At 35.3% G+C, this 20,426-nt stretch overlaps 1 protein-coding gene across 1 annotated transcript in view; it reads left to right on the forward strand.

The window, feature by feature from the left end:
• The window catches only part of Dcdc1 (doublecortin domain containing 1), a 444,844-nt gene that overhangs the window by 404,940 nt on the left and 19,478 nt on the right, over positions 1-20,426 (forward strand). The window contains exons 28-32 of the mRNA XM_077797956.1: positions 3,082-3,267; positions 4,675-4,878; positions 6,271-6,463; positions 16,126-16,278; positions 16,987-17,088. Coding sequence (XP_077654082.1) covers positions 3,082-3,267; positions 4,675-4,878; positions 6,271-6,463; positions 16,126-16,278; positions 16,987-17,088 — 838 coding nt within the window. The remainder of the gene's footprint in view (positions 1-3,081; positions 3,268-4,674; positions 4,879-6,270; positions 6,464-16,125; positions 16,279-16,986; positions 17,089-20,426) is intronic.

Here is a 20,426-nt window from a genome sequence, read left to right on the forward strand (position 1 = left end):
AAACACTAGCCAGAGCAATTAAAAGGATACAAATAGGAAAAGAAGAATTCAAACTATCATTATTTGCTGATGACATGATTCTATACTTAGAGAATCCAAAAAAAAACCTTCAACTGAAAACTAGAATTAATTGATGAATTCAGCAAAGTAGCAAGATATAAAATCAATACCCATAAATCAAATATATTTCTACACATTAATGACAAATCCTCTGAAAGAGAAATTAGGAAAACTACCCCATTCACAATAGCCTCCAAAAAAAAATTTGAGAATCAACTCTATGATGAAAACTACAGAACACTAAAGAAAGACATTGAAGAAGATTTTAGAAGATGGAAAGATCTCTCATGTTCTTGGAAAGGCAAAATTAATATTGTCAAAATAGCCATACCACCCAAAGCACTATACAAATTCAATGTGATTCCTATTAAAATCCCATCATCATTCCTTATAGAAATAGAAAAAACAAGCATGAAATTCATTTGGAGAAACAAGAGACCCAGAATAGCCAAAGCAATCCTTAGCAAGAAGAGTGAAGCAGAAGGCATCACAATACCAGACCTTAAACTATACCACAAAGTATAGTAACAAAAATGGTATGGTATTGGCACCAAAATAGACATGTAGACCAATGGTAGAGTTTCATTCTTATGGATGTACATGGTGGTGGTATTTTCTGTGTTTTTTTATATATGTACATGGGAAACTTCATATATGTACATGCCAGATTCATTCCACTGTCTTTCCTTTACTTATCCCTGCCCCTTTCCTTCCATTCCCATTGTCTAATCTACGGCATGTCTACTCTTCCCCTCACCACCTGCTTTATTGTGAATTAGTTTCCAAATATCAGAGATAACATTCTACCTTTGATTTTTGCTTACTTCACTTAGCACGATAGTCTTCAGATCCATCCATTTGCTGGCAAATGTTATAAAGTGATTCTTCTTTATGGCTGAGTAATACTCATTGTGTATATATACCACATGTTCTTTATCCATTCATCTATTGAAGGACACCTAGGCTGCTTTCATAACTTAGCTATTGTGAATTGAGCTTCAATAAACATTGATGTGGCTGTGTCACTGAAGTATGCTGATTTTAACTCCTTAAAAATGCAAATTACTAAAATCCATGATGAAAATGGAAATATCATCACAGACACTACTGCAATACAGAAGATAATCAGAAGCTGTTTTGAAAATCTATACTCAAATAAGTTAGAAAATACTGAAGACATTGATAAATTCCTAGAAACATAACACTTACTCACACTGAACCAGGAGGATATAGAAAATGTAAATAGATCAATTTCAAATAACAAGATTGAAGAAGTAATCAAGAACTTACCAGCAAAGAAAAGTTCAGAACTAGATAGATTCTCAGCCAAGTTCTACCAAACCTTTAAATAAGAACTAATACCAATCCTCCTCCAATTATTCCATGAAATAGAAAAGGAGAGAACCCTTCCAAACTCATTCAATGAAGTCAATATCACCCTTATGCCAAAAGCAGACAAAGAAACGACAAGGAAAGAAAACTTCAAACCAATATCCCTGATGAACATAGATAATAAATTCTTAATAAAATGCTGGCAAAACACACTGAAAAGACTGTGCACCATAATCAAGTGGGTTTCATTCCAGGCATGCACAGTTGGTTCAACATACAGAAATCACTAAATGTATGCACCACATCGATAGACTTAAAGACAAGAATCACATGATCATCTCAATGGATATAGAAAAAGCATTTGACAAAATACAGCATCCATTCATAATTAACACTAGGAAAAAATAGGAATAAAATGACCATACCTTAACTTTGTAAAAGCTGTATGACAAACCCAAGGCCAACATTGTTCTAAATAGAGAAAAACTAAAAGCATTCCTCGAAAAACAGAAACAAGACAGAGATACCCACTTTTACCACTTTTATTCTCAATAGTCCTCAAATCTCTAGCCAGAGCAATTAGGCAAAAGAACACTTAACTTTTGATTGAAATAACTTAAACTCTGTGATTCCATTTAGGAAAGATTTCAGGAAAATTATGAAGAAAAGACCTGTTGGTCTTGCCCAGGGTCACTAGTATGGCTGTAGTCATCTGGTGCTCCTTCAGTAGTTTGGTGGCTCTGTGAGGAGTGGATGATCACAGATGGCCTCCCTTACATGTCTGGTGGATGGTAGGCTCTTAGCTAGGGGCATTGATTCTCCAATCTCTGGATTTCTTGGAAAGGTTAGCTCAAGTTTGCTCACATTGTAGTCTTAGGGTTCCTACTGTAACCCAAAGAGAATAAGCACTAATGTGCAAGTACTACTTATATATCCGCTTGTCTTGCATTTGCTAGTGCTACAATGGGTGAAGCCAGTAGTACGCCCTTTCCCTTCTTCAAGGAAAAGAAATAAGGATAAAGAAACACTTCCTCTCTGTTGAGAGGAACACAAGTTTGGAATGGTTTTATTGTGGCTGTCTTTGGAAATAATCTGCCATACATACTCTTTCATGGCCGGTTTTCAGAGTTATAAATAGGTGCAAGCTTAATGCCAATGTTGTCCAATAGGTTGTAGATTTGTTTTTATTTGTTTGGGTTTTTTGTTTGTTTTACTTCTATTAATACAATCATTGTGAACTCATTGAATTTTGCATATTCAAACATATGCAAAATGTTGCCATTATTGTTCTTTATGTTATCCCCAAATTATTGCTTTTTGAGCAGTAGGGGCTCCCTCATATTGACTTCCATGTCTTTTTGACACAATTTGTTTACTCTGGGAGAACTTTTTTCTTTCCCTTGCTTACATTGTATATTTTCTGACTCAAACTTGGAACTGACCATTTTTCATGAAATCTTGATTCTGGGCACAGGTTGTGTTCATTGGTGCTGAATTGTCATTACAAATTTGGAAATTATTTTCTTGAGAATGTAACTTTTAGGGAGGGAAATAATGCATTAATGTTGTGATTTCAAATTTAGTATTTGGTGATGATAAAGGTGCTCTATTTATATTCTAAAGAGTTCTATGGAATGCTATCATAATTCAGATGTACCTATATAAAAACGCCTTTATTTCCTGTTTAAGGGATACTATTATTTCTCAGCTGGTGGAAAGAGGAAAATGATGCTCTGCCTGGCTTGTGGACGATGCATGAGAGCAGAGAAGAGACTGAAACAGTTGCTTCCAGGGGTTCCATTCCTCTGTGTTTCAGGCTCCAAGACCCAGAAGCCCCTATCACAAGGGCCTTTCAAGGTCATCAGTGTGGTCAAGGTGTGTAATGATCTGAATTCTGCTAATGTACATGTGTCAACAGTTTGGAAACTTTGATGTATTTATTATCTGCCTTGCATTCAAGTTCATCTCCACTCATCCAATTCATCCTCCTCAGATGCATCTCCACTCATCCAATTCATCCTCTCTTAATACATCCTGCTTGCATTGATTTCCTTTTCCCCACTGTAATTTAAAATACATTGTCTATTAATAGTTCCATTCACCCTGTGAAGTTAATTGGGCACTTCTGCAGCTTTAATTTGCTGACACTTTCCCCTGTTCTCTGTGTCACTTTTAGTTGAGGAAATAACTGCAGATCTTTACTTAGTGGAACAGCTTTTTTACCTATATCCACAGGGTAAACTTCTTTGATGAGCATGGAGCATTTCAGGGGGAATTTGACATGTTGTTGTTAACTATTCAGGTTGGGTGCCTGCATTCACACATCCATGTCTAATGCTGTTTAGAGTTCTTGGAGATGAAAAACTAAAACCAAAAACCAAACAAAATCCTCTGCTACTTTTGTGTGACCTTAATTTGAAATGGTACTATGTAAGAGATCCTCCCTTCAAGTTTAGAAGTGAAAAAAGCTGAGGGAACTTGCACACCTGAATATAAAGGAGCAAGTCCAAAAAGGTGGGCACCCTCCAGCCTGTCCTCTCAAGGCTGACCTGCCCCATCTCCAGATCTCGCTCATCTCCTAATTCCCAGCCACATTGTGCCACCTGTAACCATCCACTGAAATAATATCTAAAGGAGAAAGGAATCAGTCCTCTGGGAAGCCAGAGGGCATTTGGTTTGGAGGAGCTGATTACCAAGATCCTCAGAGTTACAGCATATCCGACAGCTTTTCCCTCAGGGCAGCATCCTAGTTAGGGATGAAGTGGCTCTCACCCCTTCATTACCATGTGCTGGACACTGCTCTCATTCCCCTCCTTTCATCAGCATCTTCCACCATAGGATGGCATCATTCCAAAGTCAAAAATTGAGGGAATGTCGGTGGTGGTATTGTGTCCTCTTACTTTGATCCCAGGCTGTCCTTGGCCCTGCTGCCATCTCCTGTCACAGGTGAAAGCAAAAGAAACAAAAAATGTGACATTGACCTCAAATAAAATAAATAGAGAAGGCCCCAAACAGACCAGATGCTCAGAAGTCACCTAGTAACTCGGTGTCAGGGACGGAAAAAGAACTTAAGATTTCTGTCCAGTGTCCTTCCCATTATAGCATCTGGTATTCTATAGTACATGAAGTGACAATAGCAAAATTTAAATGTCACACACACACACACACACACACACACACACACACACTCATTGAACTGAGACTGAATGATGCCCAAATAAAAAACTAAAATTTAAAGGTTTGTATAAATGTATAAATGTACAATTTTTTTAAATGAATCAGGCTGACTTATCATCTTACGAGGCTGACAAAACTCTAAGTTATTATGAAGAACTCCTATTATCTTTACGGACGAAGACCTGCATGCAAGCTGTGTGTCACAGTGGTATAGCAGCAACACACCAGAAGGCAGTGAAAATAATCGCGTACAAAAACGGGGATGGATATCGTAATGGGAAGTTAATTGTGGCTGGAACATTCCCCATGGTAGGTGACTGTCACTTAAATGCTGCTTACATTCTCAGAGGTAATGATAATGGTGATTCTCCTGATAAGAAAAAAAAAATGAGATTGAGTGATAAATGTCCCTGGCCATGTTTACCAATTTAAGCTGATGAGATTGAGATCCCTGTTTCCTTAGAGGCATTATTTTTTATTGTATTTCTTTGGATAGACTTAGAAAATTTTTTAAAAAATCAGAATGTGTTTTCTTAGATTGACTCCAAAGCAAAGATATAAAAGGAGAAAAAGTAAAACTACCCAATTTTCTTCATTCTTTTCAAGAATAATGTCATTTTCTTCCCTCCTTCCCAAGCCAACTTCCAATTTTATGTCATCTGAGTGATCTAAGAGATGCCACCTTGTTTATCATGTGGAGCACTAGGGTGCTTATTTGTTGATAGGGTGCTTCATTTTCAAATTGGAGAAGAAGGGATTGTGTTAAGAGGAACTGTGTGGTCTGTCTTAAAGATCACATAGACACAGGATTGAAGGAGAGTCCAGAAGGCCCAAACCCAGATTTGTCTTTCCAGGTTTGATGATCATCCTGTCTGTGCATTAAGATTAATACTTTAGTAACATATTTTACAGGTGATGTTAAATATGAGATAAAGTTCTCATTGGAACTTCTTTACAAACACTACTTATTTATCCACTCACCTCTTTGGTTGAAAAATAAATGGATTTTTAATTAAAATATTGTTGTTCAGTAAACTAAACAAAGTACAGAAATTAGTGACTTGAAGATTCACTCAGGGATCCATACTGTCTTTTGTGGTCTTGGGAAAAAACATTAGCCTTTTCATTCTGTTTTCTCATCTACCAAATGGTGGTAATAATACATGTCATATCTTGGTTTAAAAGTTAACTACTCATTTATTTTAGAGCAGTTCATCAATATGAAATATTACAATAATTTTATACCTTATCAAGCAACAAAATTGAAAGTAGATTTCTCGATTGGACATTCCTTGGAAAGTACTCTGAGGCTAAAATGTATTAACATACATCAGTTGCTATGTTACATTTTTAGAGCTAGGAATTTTCACAGTGGGATTAGACTAATATAAAATGGTATAGAACAATCTAATATTAGAAATCATTACTAATCAAAAATCAAGATCTGGGAAGGTGATGTAGCTCAGGAGTAGAATGGTTGCTTAGCATGTATGAGTCCTTGTTTTAACCCCTGCTACTGCTATTACACACACACACACACACACACACACACACACACACACGGTCAAGATTAGTAGTTACTCAGATCTGTATTTTCTCAAGTTAAAAGACTTTCTCAGATTTCTGAAAGGTGAGCTCTTCTTTATTATTCCCAATTCTATCACTAGTTCGTGTCAGTCCTTCACAGACTGTGTTGTTCAGCTTCTTACAGAATGCACAGGACAGCTTGGGCTTTCCAGAGCAGCTTCCAAAGTATACACCAGAGATGGAACCACAGTTTTTACCTTGCGTGATTTGGTTTTATGGGCTCTAAGTGAATCCTTTATGCAGAGAGACTCTGAAGAACAAAAGACAGGCTCCGCTCCTGTTGGAACAGAAGAGATGACTGCTAAAAGTATGTGGACAATGCTTCTGCTTATGTTCAATCATGAAAAAGTTAAATGAGATTCTTTCAATCACCTCTTCTAGAATTTTAAAATCACAACCAGCTACTATTGTAACTGATTTAAGAGTCTCAATGAGATTCTCCAAGGCATAACTTGGGTTATCAACTTGGTTTTTGGAGCCAGAATACTAAGGTTCAAGTTCTAGCTCTGTCACTTGCTCCGTGGCTTTTGGGAAAGTTTTTAACCACTATGTACCTCAGTTTTCTCATTTGTAAGAGTGTTTTTAAGGACTGACTTGAAATAAAAACCATATATAGAATTTTCCTTTGAATGTTATCTTAGTTCATTTTATGCTACTATAACTGAGTACTATAGATCCAGTAACTGATTGATTTATAAAGAGTAAGTATTTACTTCTCACAGCTTCGGAAGCTGGAAGTCTAGAATCAAGGCCCTGGCAGGTTTGGTTTTCTGATGAGGGTTGGATTCTCCAGAGGGGAGAAGTGCTATGTTCTCAGGAGGCTAAAGATAGAGGAGGGCAGGAGAGCCAAACACTGTGTGAAGCCTCTTTAGTAAGGACCGTCAACCCATTCACAAGGAGAGGGACTCTTATGACCACCTTTGAAGGTCCCACTTTCAGAGACCATCACATTGACCATTAAGTTTCAATATCGGAATTTTTCTGGAGGGGACACATTCATACCACAGCACTCACATACCCACACCACAGAAATACACAATATACATATTCGCTTGAATATATATATTTAATATCTATATTAAATACATTCATTTGGCCCTCGTAAATATATTAATAAAAGTATTAATAAATATATTAATAAAATATATTAAAGTGTACATACACATATACACACATGTAGATACATATATATGTGTATGTATTTTTTTTCTTAGAACAATGCCTGGTTAATGTTTATCTAGGCATTCAATGAATATTAGTTATTATTATTCTGTATAGAATATTATTTATTTTTGTTGCTGTGGTTGCTGCTGATATGTACTATGTAGTTAGGTTTGCAGCAGTTGTGTTTGTATAGAATATGTATATATATTTTCTTTTTATTCATACATTTAATTGAATGAGTTTCTTGTATCATTGCCATATGGCATGTATTGTGCATTGATGTTTCCACCTTCCCTCTACATCTGTCAACATCCCTCTTCCCCCCTTTACTAGCCTCTAAAAGTCCCTCTCTATTTTCAGGTTATATTTTATTGTTTCCACATAAAAGAGAAAGTTTGTGATATTGTTTGAATAATTTCACTTGACATGATGTCCTCCAGTTCCATCCATTTTCATGCAAATGACAGATTTTATTCTTCTTTATAGATGAATAATAGTTCATTGTGTATATATCTCATCATTTCTTTATCCATTCATCCATTAGATGTTGAGGAGCACCTAGGCTGATTTCATATTTTGGCTAATGTGAATAGTGCCACAATAAACATGGGTTTGCAGGTGTCTCTTTTGTATACTGACCTTATTTCCCTCAGATTTATACCCAGGAGTGGTGTAGTCTGGTCATATAGTGGTTCTACTTTTAGTTTTTTGAAAAAGAGACCTCCATACTGTTTTTTTATAGTGTCTATACTAATTTACATCCCCCCAAACAGTATATAAGGTTTTTTTCCCTATATCTTTGCCAGCAGATGTTCTCTTTTGTTTTTTTGTAGAAGTAATTTTATTTATTTTTATTCTTACATCATTGATGAATTTGGAATGCATTTTTTATTTTTTTATTTGTTCTAATTAGTTATACATGACAGCAGAATGCATTTTGACACTCTTTACACAAATAGAGCACAAATTCTCCTTCCTCTGGCTGAACATGGTGCAGAGTCACACCAGTAGTATAATCATACATGTATATAATGTCCATTCTACCATTCACCCAGTCCCCACACCTCCTCCCCTCCCCTCACTCCCTTTGCACAATGCAAAGTTTCTTCATTCTTCCCCCAACCCCATTATGGATCAACATCTGCTTATCAGAGAAAACAATCAGCCTTTGTTTTTTAGGGTTTGGCTTATTTCACTTAACATGATATTCTCCAACTCCATCCATTTACCTGCAAATTCCATGATTTCATTCTTCTTCAAGACTGAGTAATATTCTGTTGTGTATATACACCACAGTTTCTTTATCCGTTCATCTGTTGAAGGGCATTGAGATCGGTTCCATCATTTAACTATTGTGAATTGAGCTGCTATAAACATTTAGATGGCTACATCACTATAGTATGCTGATTTTAAATATTTTGGGTATAAACTGAGGAGTGAGATAGCTGGGTCAAATAGTGGTTCCATTCTAAGTTTTCTAAGCAATCTCCATACTGCTTTCCATAGTGGTTGCACTAATTTGCAGTGCCACCAGTAATATATTAGTGTACCTTTTCCCCAATTCCTTGTCAACACTTATTATTGCTTGTATTCTTGATAATTGCCATTCTGACTGGAATCAGATGAAATTTTAGAGTAGTTTTGATTTGCATTTCTCTAATTGCTGGAGATGATGAACATTTTCCCATATACTTGTTGATCAATTGTATTTCTTTTTCTGTAAAGTATCTGTTCAGCTCCTTAACCCATCTACTGATTGGGTGTTTGTTTGTTGGTGCTGAGTTTTTTAACTTCTTTATATATCCTGGAGATTAGTGCTCTATCTGAGGTGCATGTAGTAAATATTTTCTCCCATTCTGTGGGCTCTCTCTTCATGTTATTGATTGTTTCCTTTGCCGAGAAGCTTTTTAGTTTGAATTCATCCTATTTATTGATTCTTTATTTTACTTATTACACTTTAGAGTCCTAGTTAAGGAAGTCAGTTCCTAAGCCGACATGGTAAAGATTTGGTCCTATTTTTTCTTCTGTTACCCACAGGTTCTCTGTTCTAGTTCCTAAGTCTTTGAACCACTTTGAGTTGATTTTTGTGCAGGATGAGAGATAGAGGTTTAATTTTATTTTTCTCCATATGGATTTCCAGTTTTCCCAGCGCCATTTGTTGAAGAGGTTATCTTTTCTCCAGTGTATGTTTTTGGAGCCTTTGTCTAATATGAGATAACTCTACTTATGTGAGTTTGTCTCTGTGTCTTCTATTCTGTACCATTGGTCTATATGTCTACTTTGGTACCAATACCATACTATTTTTGTTATTTATATTTATAAATTTCCATATGTTGAACCAACCTTGTATCCCTAGAATGAACTCCACTTGATCGTGGTGCACTATTTTTAAAATATATTTTGTATTTGATTTGTCAGAATGTTATTGAGAATTTTTGCATTAGGGACATTGGTCTAAAGTTTTCTTCCCTTGATGTGTCTTTGTCTGGTTTTGGTATCAGGGTGTTACTAGCCTCATAGAATGAGTTTGGAAGGGTTCCCTCCTTTTCTATTTCATGCAATAATTTGAGGAATATTGGTGCTAATTCTTTTGTGAAGATTGTGTAGAACTTGGCTGAGAATGCTTCTGGTCCTGGGCGTTTCTTGGTTGGTAGACTTTTGATGGCATCTCCTATTTCATTGCTTAAAATTGATCTGTTTAAATTATGCATGTCCTCTTGATTCTGTTTGGATAGTTCATGTGTCTCTAGAAATTTGTCGATGTCTTCAAGATTTTCTGTTATTGGAGTATAAATTTTCAAAATAGTTTCTATTAATCTTCTGCATTTCAGTAGTATATGTTGTGATATTTACCTTTTTAATCATGAATTTTAATAATTTGAGTTTTGTCTTAATTAGTGTACCTAAGGGTTTATCAATTTTATTTATTTATTCAAAGAAACAACTTTTAATTTTGTCAAGTTTTTGAATTGTTTCTTTTGTTTAAATTTCATTGATTTCAGCTCTGATTTTAATCATTTCCTGTCTTCTACTGCTTTTGTTGTTGATTTGTTCTTTTACTAGGGTTTTGAGATATAATATTTGGTCATTTATTTGTTGACTATTTACTCTTTTATTGAATGAGCTCAATGCAATGAACTTTCCTCTTATCACTGCCTTCATAATGCCCCAGGGATTTTGATATGCTGTATTGGTGTACTCACTTACCTCTAAGTATTTTATTCATTTCCTCCATGATTTCTTCTGCTACCCATTTGTCATTCAATAGCATGTTATTTAGTCTCCAGGTTTTGGAGTAGCTTCTATTTTTTATTTTATCATTGATTTTAGTTTCATTCTGTTATGATCTGATGGAATGCAGGGTAGTATTTCTATTATTATTATTATTATTATTATTATTATTATTATTATTATATTTGCTACGAGTTGCTTTGTGGCATAACATCCAGTCTGTTTTAGAGGAGAATCCATGTGGTGCTGAGAAGAAAGTGTATTTGCTCGATGGCTGGGCTAGCTGATAACAAGATGTCCTCACATCCTCTTCCAGTTTTCCCGTTTGTTATAGCTGGTCCCTCCTGTCCCCATGCACTTCAGGACTCACTGAGCTGGAGAGAGTCCTGTTTTCTCCAGGGTCTCCAACCCACACTCACCACCCCCATGCCCTGTCCAGGGAACTGTCCCCGGTCGGTCTCCAGCTTTCCAGGCTTTTCAGGCCAAGACTGACCCACACAGACCCAGCAGCAATCTGATGGACCTGGACTTCAGATTCCCCAGGCTCTGCCTTGCTGTAGCCCCAAGATATCAATGCTGTTCCAACTTGCACAGAGACAGCCATGGATGCACTCACACAAAGGAGTGACCCTGCAAAGAGGCAGCCAGATGGAGGCCATTAGCACACCCAGCAGGAAGACCCCAGATGCAACCAGACCTGCACAGATCCAGGCCCTGGTTGGTGCCCCCAGGCTAAGGCAGCCACACCCAGAGATGGCAACAATAAACCTTCAGGCCTCTTAGCCCTGGATTTCCAGGCCCTGGCCAGTGTCCCATGATGGCAGCAGCTGCATGTGACCAAACCTGTGGGTACCCTGAAAATGGATTTCCAGGCAGCAACAGGCAGCAGGCACTCCTCAGACAGTCTGTGGGCAGTCTGAAGGCAAACAGTGGGTATTCAGTGGATGGATGTCAGGCAGAGGGTGATGGGCAGGCTAAAGGCAGGCAAACAGGCAGCCAGTGGGCAGTTGGCAGTGTCAGGAAGATATCTGCATGCAAAAGGCTGGTGATATACTGGCAAAGGGCTAATGTTCACAGTGGACAAACAGAGGTCAAAGAGCAGGGGAGTGGGCAGTGAGAGCTCTTGCAGAGAACCAGTATTTCCTCTGCCTGAATCCCATGTCACAGAGCAACAAGGAATGCATCCTCCCTCTAGTATGATATTTTAGATCTCCTTGTTTGGTTTTTGATAATAACCATAGTATCTATGGTGAAATGGGATCTCACTACAGTTTTGATTTGCATTGCTCTGATGTCTAAAGTTATTGAGCATTGTTTTCATATATTTATTGACCATTTGTATATCTTTTGAGACATGTATATTATGTCATTTTTGTTTGTATTACTTTTTGTTGATTTGAGTTTTTCATGTATTCTGGATTTTAATATTCCATCAGATGCTGACAAAGATTTTTTCCCATTTTGGAGATTGTGTCTTAACTCTGTTTAATGTTTCATTTGCTGTCAGAGGCTTTTTACTTGATGTAATCCCATGTGTTAATTCTTGTTTTTATTTTCTGAGCTACTGGAGTTCCATCCAGGAAACCATTGCTTCTGCCAATGGCTTGAAATGTTTCTCTTGTTTTCTTCTAGTAGTTTCAGAGTTGTAGTTCTAACATTAGCACTTTGATCTATATTTAGTTGATTTTTTACAGGGTGAGAGACGAGGGTTAGTTCTAATCTTCTACATGTGAATATCCAGTTTTCCCAGTACCATTTGTTGAAGAGATGGTCCTTTCACAATGTGTGTTTTTGATAGCTTTGCCAAGAATTGGTTGACTAAAGATGTGTAGATTCATTTTTGTGTCCTCATTTTTGTCCTAGTTTGTTTACATATCTACTTTTATGGCAATATGCTGTTTTGTTATTATGGCTCTGTAGTATGTCTTAAAATTAGGTATTGCGATGCCTCCAAATTGTTCTTTTTGATCAAGATCGATTTAGCTGTTCAGGGTTTTTGTGCTTCCATATAAATTTTAGGATTTTTTCTCTTGTTTTAAGAAAGAATATCATTGGTATTTTGATGAGAATTACATTGAATCTGTAGATTGCTTTGGGTACTGTGGCAATTTAACAATTATTCCTTTCAATCCATGAACATGGTAAGTCTTTCCACCTTCTATTGTTTTTCTCAGTTTTTTTTTTTTTTTTTTAGTGTTTAGTAATTTTCACTGTACATAACTTCCATCTTTTAGTTTTATTCCTAGGTATTTTGTGTATACTTTTGTGGCTATTGTGAACTTCTTGATTTTTTTCTCAGCAACTTTATCATTGGGATACAGAAGAGCTACTGATTTTAGTGTATTGCTTTTGTATCCTGCTACTTTACTGAATTTGTCAATTCTAAAGGTCTTTTGGTAGAGTCTTTAGAACTTTCTCTGTATAGAATCATATCATCAACAAATAGATAATTTGACATCCTCCTTTCCTATTAGTATGGTTTTTATTTTATTTCTCTTTCCTATGTGTGCTCTGATTGAAATTTTGAGCATTATATTGAATAAGAGTAGTGAGAGTGGACACTTGATCCTGATCTTGGAGGAAATACTGTCAGTTTTGTCTATTCAGTATGTTGTTGGCTATGGTTTTGTCATAAAGAGTCTTTATTTTGTTAAGGTATGATTCTTCTATCCCCTGTTTATTCAGTACTTTCATCACAAAGGGATATTGAATTTGGTCAAAGACTTTTTGTGAAATTATCATGTATTTTTATCCCTGATTCTATTTTTGTGCTGTATTACATTTATTGATTTGCATATGTTGAACTATCCTTGCATCTCTGGAATGAAATCAACTTGATCATCATTTTGAAATGTGCTGTAAAATTTGGCTTGCAACTATTTTATTTAGACTTTTTGCATGTATATCCATCAGGGATATTGGTGTATAATTTTCTTTATTTGATGTGTCCTTAGATTTTGGTAGTAGGATAATATTGACTTCATCGAATGAGTGTAGAAGAGCCCACTCACTTTATAGTTTATGGAATCTTTTGAGGAGCATGGGGATTAGTTCTTCTTTAAAAGTCTGATGAAATTCAGCAGTGAATCCATCTGGGACTGGGCTTTTCTTTGTTGTGAGCCTTTTTATTACTGCTTCAATCTCATTACTGTATGTTGATTTATTTAGGTTTTTTATGTCCCCTTGGTTTGATTTTGGTAAATCTTATGTGTCTAGAAATTTGTCAGTTTCTTCTAGATTTACCAATTTGTTGGCAAGTAGTTTTTCAAAATATTCCCTAATGATCCTTTTTAAATTCAATGGTGCCTATTTTAATGTCTCCTTATTAATGTCTAACTTAATTTGGGCCTTCTCTTTTAATTAGTTTAAAATCAAATTGTCAATTTTACTTATCTTTTCAAGAACCAACTTTGTTTATTCAATCCTTTGTATTATTTTTAATCTTTATTGCATTGAGTTATGCTCTAATCTTATTATTTCTTTCCTTCTACTGGTTTGGGGCCTTGTTTGTTCTTGTTTTTCTAAGACCTTTAGATGCATCATTAGGTTATTTATCTGAGATCTCTCTATTATTTTAATGACAGCACTCCTTGCTATAAACTTCCCTTTCAGTGCTGCTTTTGTTATATTCCACAAGTTTCGGTATATGATGTTGCAATTTTTATTTGATTCAAGATTTTAAAAATTTCCCTCTGATTTCTTCAATGACCCAGTTCACCTAATAGTATGTTGGTCAATCTCCATGTTTCTGTCTAATTTCTGAAATTTCTCTTGCTGTTGATTTCTGGTTTCATTCCATTATGGTAGAAAAGGTGAAGAAATTATTTCTTTTTTTAAATTTGATAATACTTACTTTGTAGCTTTCATATTTCTTGTGTTTCTGTATTGAGATTTGCACATCTATTGAAATGGAAACTTCTTTCATTTTTATATGAGGCCTTCTGATGATACATATTAGGGTATCTGTTTTGTACTGTTGAATTTAATTCCATTAGACCTCATAGTTTAATCTCCCTGCAGCTTCTTTGCTGTGATTAGTGGGTTTTGACATAATGTATCAGAGCCTAAGGGACCTACTTTCTCTAATGGTCTTCCAAGAGTGGGGTCACTTTGGTAATTTAGATAGGTGTGGTATATGTAGATGGCAGATGATATGTAATTCACTTTCTGTTGTTACTCCTGCAATGGAAGTGGTTGTCCTATCAGGTGGTGGGTGTTGCCATGTGCACTGTCAATTATGGCTCTGTTACTTGAAAAGTATTTCCGATACAGGATGTTCCAACTGAGGTGAAGGGCCTGAAGATTACCTGTTCAGACAATGGTGCAGTTTCTGATGTTTCATATGGAGAGGTAGGGACTGGGATCACAGCTCCTCCTCTGTGGCACTCACATCCAATCTTGTTAGCAATGTGTGATATGACAGGTATGATGACAGCCAATGCTGAGGACCCTCATAGACGCAGTGTCCACAGGAGTTGTTTTATTTCTATTGGTTATTTCCGTAATATGACTATCAAGGAATGGGATGTCATAAGCCCCTAGCTGTGCCTCTTGGGGACTAGTCACCACCTGGAGACTTTTGTCCCTATTTTTTTAAGTTGAAGCATCCACCAAGGTTTAACCAGGATTTGGTTGTGTCTGGAACAAGGTACAATTCCACTCAGGTAGACTTCAGTGTAGCTAAGTGTCAGATCACCCAATGTATATGAATTCCCAGGATTGATCCCCATCTCCACTAAATAAGTAAATACATAACTATATAAACCATATAAAAATAAGATAACAACAATAGCAGCAATCACCATAACAGAAAAGAAAGAGGAAAATATAGAATATGATAAAAAGATTCTTAAAAATTAAAATTAAAAAAGAAGATAATAAAGTGAAAAGGGAAGATAAAAAAATTAGAAAAAGTAGAATAAAATTTTTTAAAGGTCCAAAAATTTCTTCCCCTCTAAGATGCTCAAACAAAGGGAGGAGAGTGGATGATCACAACCTATGCCAATCAAAACTTTACTGTCTTCTTAGGCTGCACACCCCATGTACTGAGTGAGGGGCTAGGGGTTTTTCTAACCCCAGTTCTTTCCATTGTGTTGCTTACCAGGTTATAGGCAGGTGTGATCTCTGGCTGACACTAGTTAGAATTCCTCTATTTCTTTGCATTCTGAAATATGCCAAGGTCAAATGCAAAGTCATCCAAGCAATCTGTAGCTTTTTGAACTGTGCACTCTGAAGGCAGGGCAAACACTCATTTGCTTTGTTCTCTAATGTTCCAGAAATAATTATGTGAACATTTAGTGTCTAACTAATTACTAAAACATATAATTCTGCCTTTATTTGGCATATGGAACATCTGGTCTTCAGGTTGTATAAGATTATAATTTCAACCCCCATCTTTCAAATTCTTAATGCTAAGTGAATTTAGCCTATCCCCAAAAAACCAAATGTCAAATGTTTTCTTTGATATAAGGATGCTGACTCATAGTGAGAAAATATTTTGAAAAACAAATGAATTCAGAAAGCATATTTGTTCATTATTCATCAAACAATGATAAATGTTCTATTTGTTTCCAGAAAACTCTATAATGAAATTGAGAACCAAATTATTTTCTGGATCTGTGAAATCTGATAGTTTGGATGGTATAGATAAGTCTTTGCTCACCCTCATCCTCAGAAATCCTATTGCTGTCTGGGTATCTTGTGGTGAACCATTTATACCTCCAAATGGTAAGTATTTTAATTTTCACTTTCTTTCATTTAACTGTATGAAGGTGGAGAGAAGTAAATCTTATGTCAGAACAAGAAAATGAATTAAATGTGTATAATGTCAACATAATAACATCACATTTATGCAAAGAACAGGAGGTCCATCAATTAGTATGTGCACAAGGATAGTTATACTTACATATTTGCACAATTACCAGCTTTTTCTTACTGGAATGGAGTATTCTGTGTGGAAAAAATGTCTAATTTAGTTGATAAAGAGATCCTTGGTCTATAAGACGGAGAATAATGGTATACATTAGAAAATAACAAATGAGTTTAATTCGCACTGAGGACGACCTGTCTGCACATTTTCATTTTTAAGAATTGCACCCTTTAGGCAGTAGGTGAATGTTTAAAAAATGAATGGTTCCAAGCCAGGCTTTCATCACCTCCAAATAGTTTGTGGAAGTGGAAAATGAAATATGGCTATTGCATATGGTAAATCTGTATAATAAAACAGCACTGTTCTTTTTTTCCATAAAGAAATGCCGTAAGCCCTGTCATCTTTCAAGTGAGGTTTCTTTTAATGACCCTTACCTTTTAATTACTTGTTTCTAATTGAATCTATTTATTGAAGCAGAAAGTTCTTTATAAATTATTAGTGTTCATGATAAATTACTGTTGATAAAAGAATGTAAGGTAAAATATCATGTATTCTTATTATTCTAGCGTTGCAGAAAGCAGAAAAATTAGAGAAACAGAACTGGCTAAAAAAGGACAAAATTTTGGCTGATCTAAGTACCATGAAACACAAAATGAGGCAGTTAAAAGGTTAGTACGAACTAAACCAACATGGTTGTGTTTAATTCTAAATGTAACCTCAATTTGCTGATAGTTATTTTCTACTATTAAATACCAAGAATTTAACATAAATATTGTGTTACACAGTCATTTGAGCAGAATACAAAACCTAGTAATACATTTTTATATTGATTTTATATTTGTAAATTTTATATTAACAGGAATACCATATAACGTATACATACATTTAAAAAATTAGGAGAGTATCTGTACCAGATAATCACCCTTTTGCTTTTGAAATGATTCCTAAATTAACATTTTATGGGCTTTGGAATTAGTTTTTGTTTAAACAAAACCTTTCAGTGATTCCTTGGGTATTGTTTTATTTTTGTTGTTTTTAATAATCAGAATAAGGAAGTACTAAAATCTTCAATGGTCATTGTCAATATCACAAGGACTCCTTTTTATACAACATAAGACATGCTATTTATGGTCAAAGTGATCAGTTGGCATAATTTGTCATCTTCCATTCTTTTTTTTTTTCATAGAATCTTGGGATCCTGGACTTATTCTATTTCTAGTACTTGAGATAGAAATGGTTTTTTGGAAAGAAACAATGTTCTGGAGACTTTAGATGAGGAAGGTAGAATTTATTTCAAGCTTCATAATAGCAGAATTTTAACTCAAGTATCTTGCTTCAATAAGTAGCACAAATTACAGCACAAGTCAGATCTCTGATTTGAAATGGCTACTGTCCATTTCTTACCAAAGCCATATTGATTGGCTATAAGTGAAAAATTTCTGTTACTACTCACAGCCTCTTCTGCTCCTACTTCTAGACATTTTAAAGTTCTATGGACATGTCCAAAACAAAATCTATCACATCCCTCCTATATCAGTGCATCTTTGTTTCCTCTAGCAACACATTCTACTACCATCTACCCAGCTGCTATGTCACAGAAGCTGGGAAGTTATTCTTGGCATCTCCTTCTCCCTCATCTTTCCCAAGAAAATATTTAGCAAGTCTTCTTACTCTGAATCTGTTAAGTTGATCTCAAATGATTTTAACCCTTCTACAATTATTATCCAAGTTCAAGCATGTAATATCCAGTCCTTAGATTACTGAAACAGTTTTCAAACTGGTCTTCCTCCTTCTGATGACAGCAGTTACCTTTATATGAATAGTGATGATGTTCTAAAGATGAAGGGATCATGCATAAATGCAAAGGAGTCATGGTACTCCAGGTATAAAAACTTTCAAGGGTTCTATTATCTTTAGGATGTAGTTGAAGCTCCTTATATGGGTCTTCCTGATTTCATTTTCTGTGAGTTCCCCCTCTCTCTGCTCACCACACTCCAAACATCTCAAATTTATTTAAGTGCCCCAGACAACACATGCTGTCTTCCTGAAATTTGATACCCTCAGTTCCCTCTGCCTTGGTATTTTCCTTCTTCTGTCCTCTTGGATTGCTCCTACTCATTCTCTATATATTTTAGATAACTCGTTACTTCTTCCTGGAATCCTCCTCCAACATTCCAAGCCTGGGATAATGTGGTTGATAACATACTGAATTTCTCCTCTGATAGTTCTCATCACATTATTTTAATTACCTATTCATTTGACTATCTTCCTTCTATCAAATCATGAATTGTGGACCCATCTAATTTGTTATTTTAATAACTGTGGAATGATTGGCTTAACCGTGGTGACTTGCTACCATAATTCCAGGGATTAAGAAGGCTGAGACAAGGTTGCAAGTTTGAGACCAGCCTCAGCAAATATTTGATCCCCCCAGTAACTTAGCATGTCCTTATCTCAAAATAAAAAATATAAAAATAAAAAGGACTGGGGATGTAGCTCAGTGGAAAGCAGTCCTGGGTTCAAAATCCAGTACCAAAAATAAATGAATGAATGAATAAATAAAAGCAATTTCAACATTTATTCTAGGCTCTAGGGAGTGATTCAAACTTTATTCTTAAATCAAGTTAAATCAATAGAAAGCAGCATACTGAAAAGTGCCCCTTGCAGAGCTGCCTGACTGAATTCTGATTTTATGCCATGTCTTTAGCTTTTATTACAATTAAATATTAAAAAGGCATTTGAAGTAAATTTGGAGTCATCTACAAGATTACTGTTGAAAACAGTCTTTATTTGGTCAGTTGATTTCCATTATGGAGTGATCCATCAATGTAGTTTCTCTTCTTATTTAATGCTAAGATAAATCTTGCATCTACTTACAAACTTGTATATTTTCCTGCTATTAAATATAAACTCAAAACATGTTCATAAAATACTCTGAAGAAGGCCCTTTTCTAACTGTTAAGATTATGAGGATTAAAAAAAAACTCACAAATCTTATCTCTGGTAACTGCATTCCTATTAGATGGTGTGTCTCTTGAGGGTTGAATTAAAGGGGAAGTATGATAAGTATGAATAGTTGCTGAATTGACTACTTCTTATTATTATTATAGCTGTTAGTAAATGCAACAAATACCATGTGCAAAAAAACTGTGATAAATTGATTTTACATTGCATTTGTAAGTGTGATCATTGCCATTATCATTTATAGTATGAGTGATTACTTTATAGGGCTTTTATGATTAGAAAATGTCAAATATTTACTACATGGTTACAGCAAATAATCAATATTGGGATAAGGTTCCTGAGTAGACAGTCTATTTTTCCACTTGAGGTTTTAAAACTAGTAAATGAAACTCAGAAATACAAATCAGGCCTAGGTATCACCTTTGTTATACATACAGACAGTGTTGGAGCATTTCTTTTGATGTGTGAACTGAAACCCCAAAATAGGTAGACTTGTCTTTTCCAGGCAAAAAATGGTACTGAACCAGGGGTGGACCTTCCAGTAAGGGAAGGGATGAGGGAACAGGCTTAAGCAGTTAGGCTTAGAGTATGACAGAACATCAAAGCACTTATGTTTTCAAGTTTCCAAGAGAAAAGAGGGGAAAAATGGTCAAGAATTGTCAACTTATTTTTACCAATTTCCAACCAGAGAAATCATCTGCATTATCAATGGTGTTCCATCTACTTAAAATGAAACTTTTAGAAGACGGATAATAATTAGCTATTATCATAACTGACCCCTGATCTCATGTGAAATAAATAGGGTGTTTGGGAAATTTAAGAAGAAAATAAAAATAATTTATTCAATATATTTTTGTCTTTCTTTGATATATGTTGTTCTTACCTACATAAATAATAGTTTATTATAAAAACCTTTCCCCCAGTTAAAACCTTTTGTGGTGACATTATATCTCTTTATGAAAATTGTAGTGCAAATGCATGCATTTTCTTAAGACCATTAGAAGCAAGTTGACAAATAATAAATAATGCATAATATTTTTTT

The sequence above is a fragment of the Urocitellus parryii genome, chromosome 4, assembly GCF_045843805.1.
Source record: "Urocitellus parryii isolate mUroPar1 chromosome 4, mUroPar1.hap1, whole genome shotgun sequence".
NCBI classification, from domain to species: domain Eukaryota; kingdom Metazoa; phylum Chordata; class Mammalia; order Rodentia; family Sciuridae; genus Urocitellus; species Urocitellus parryii.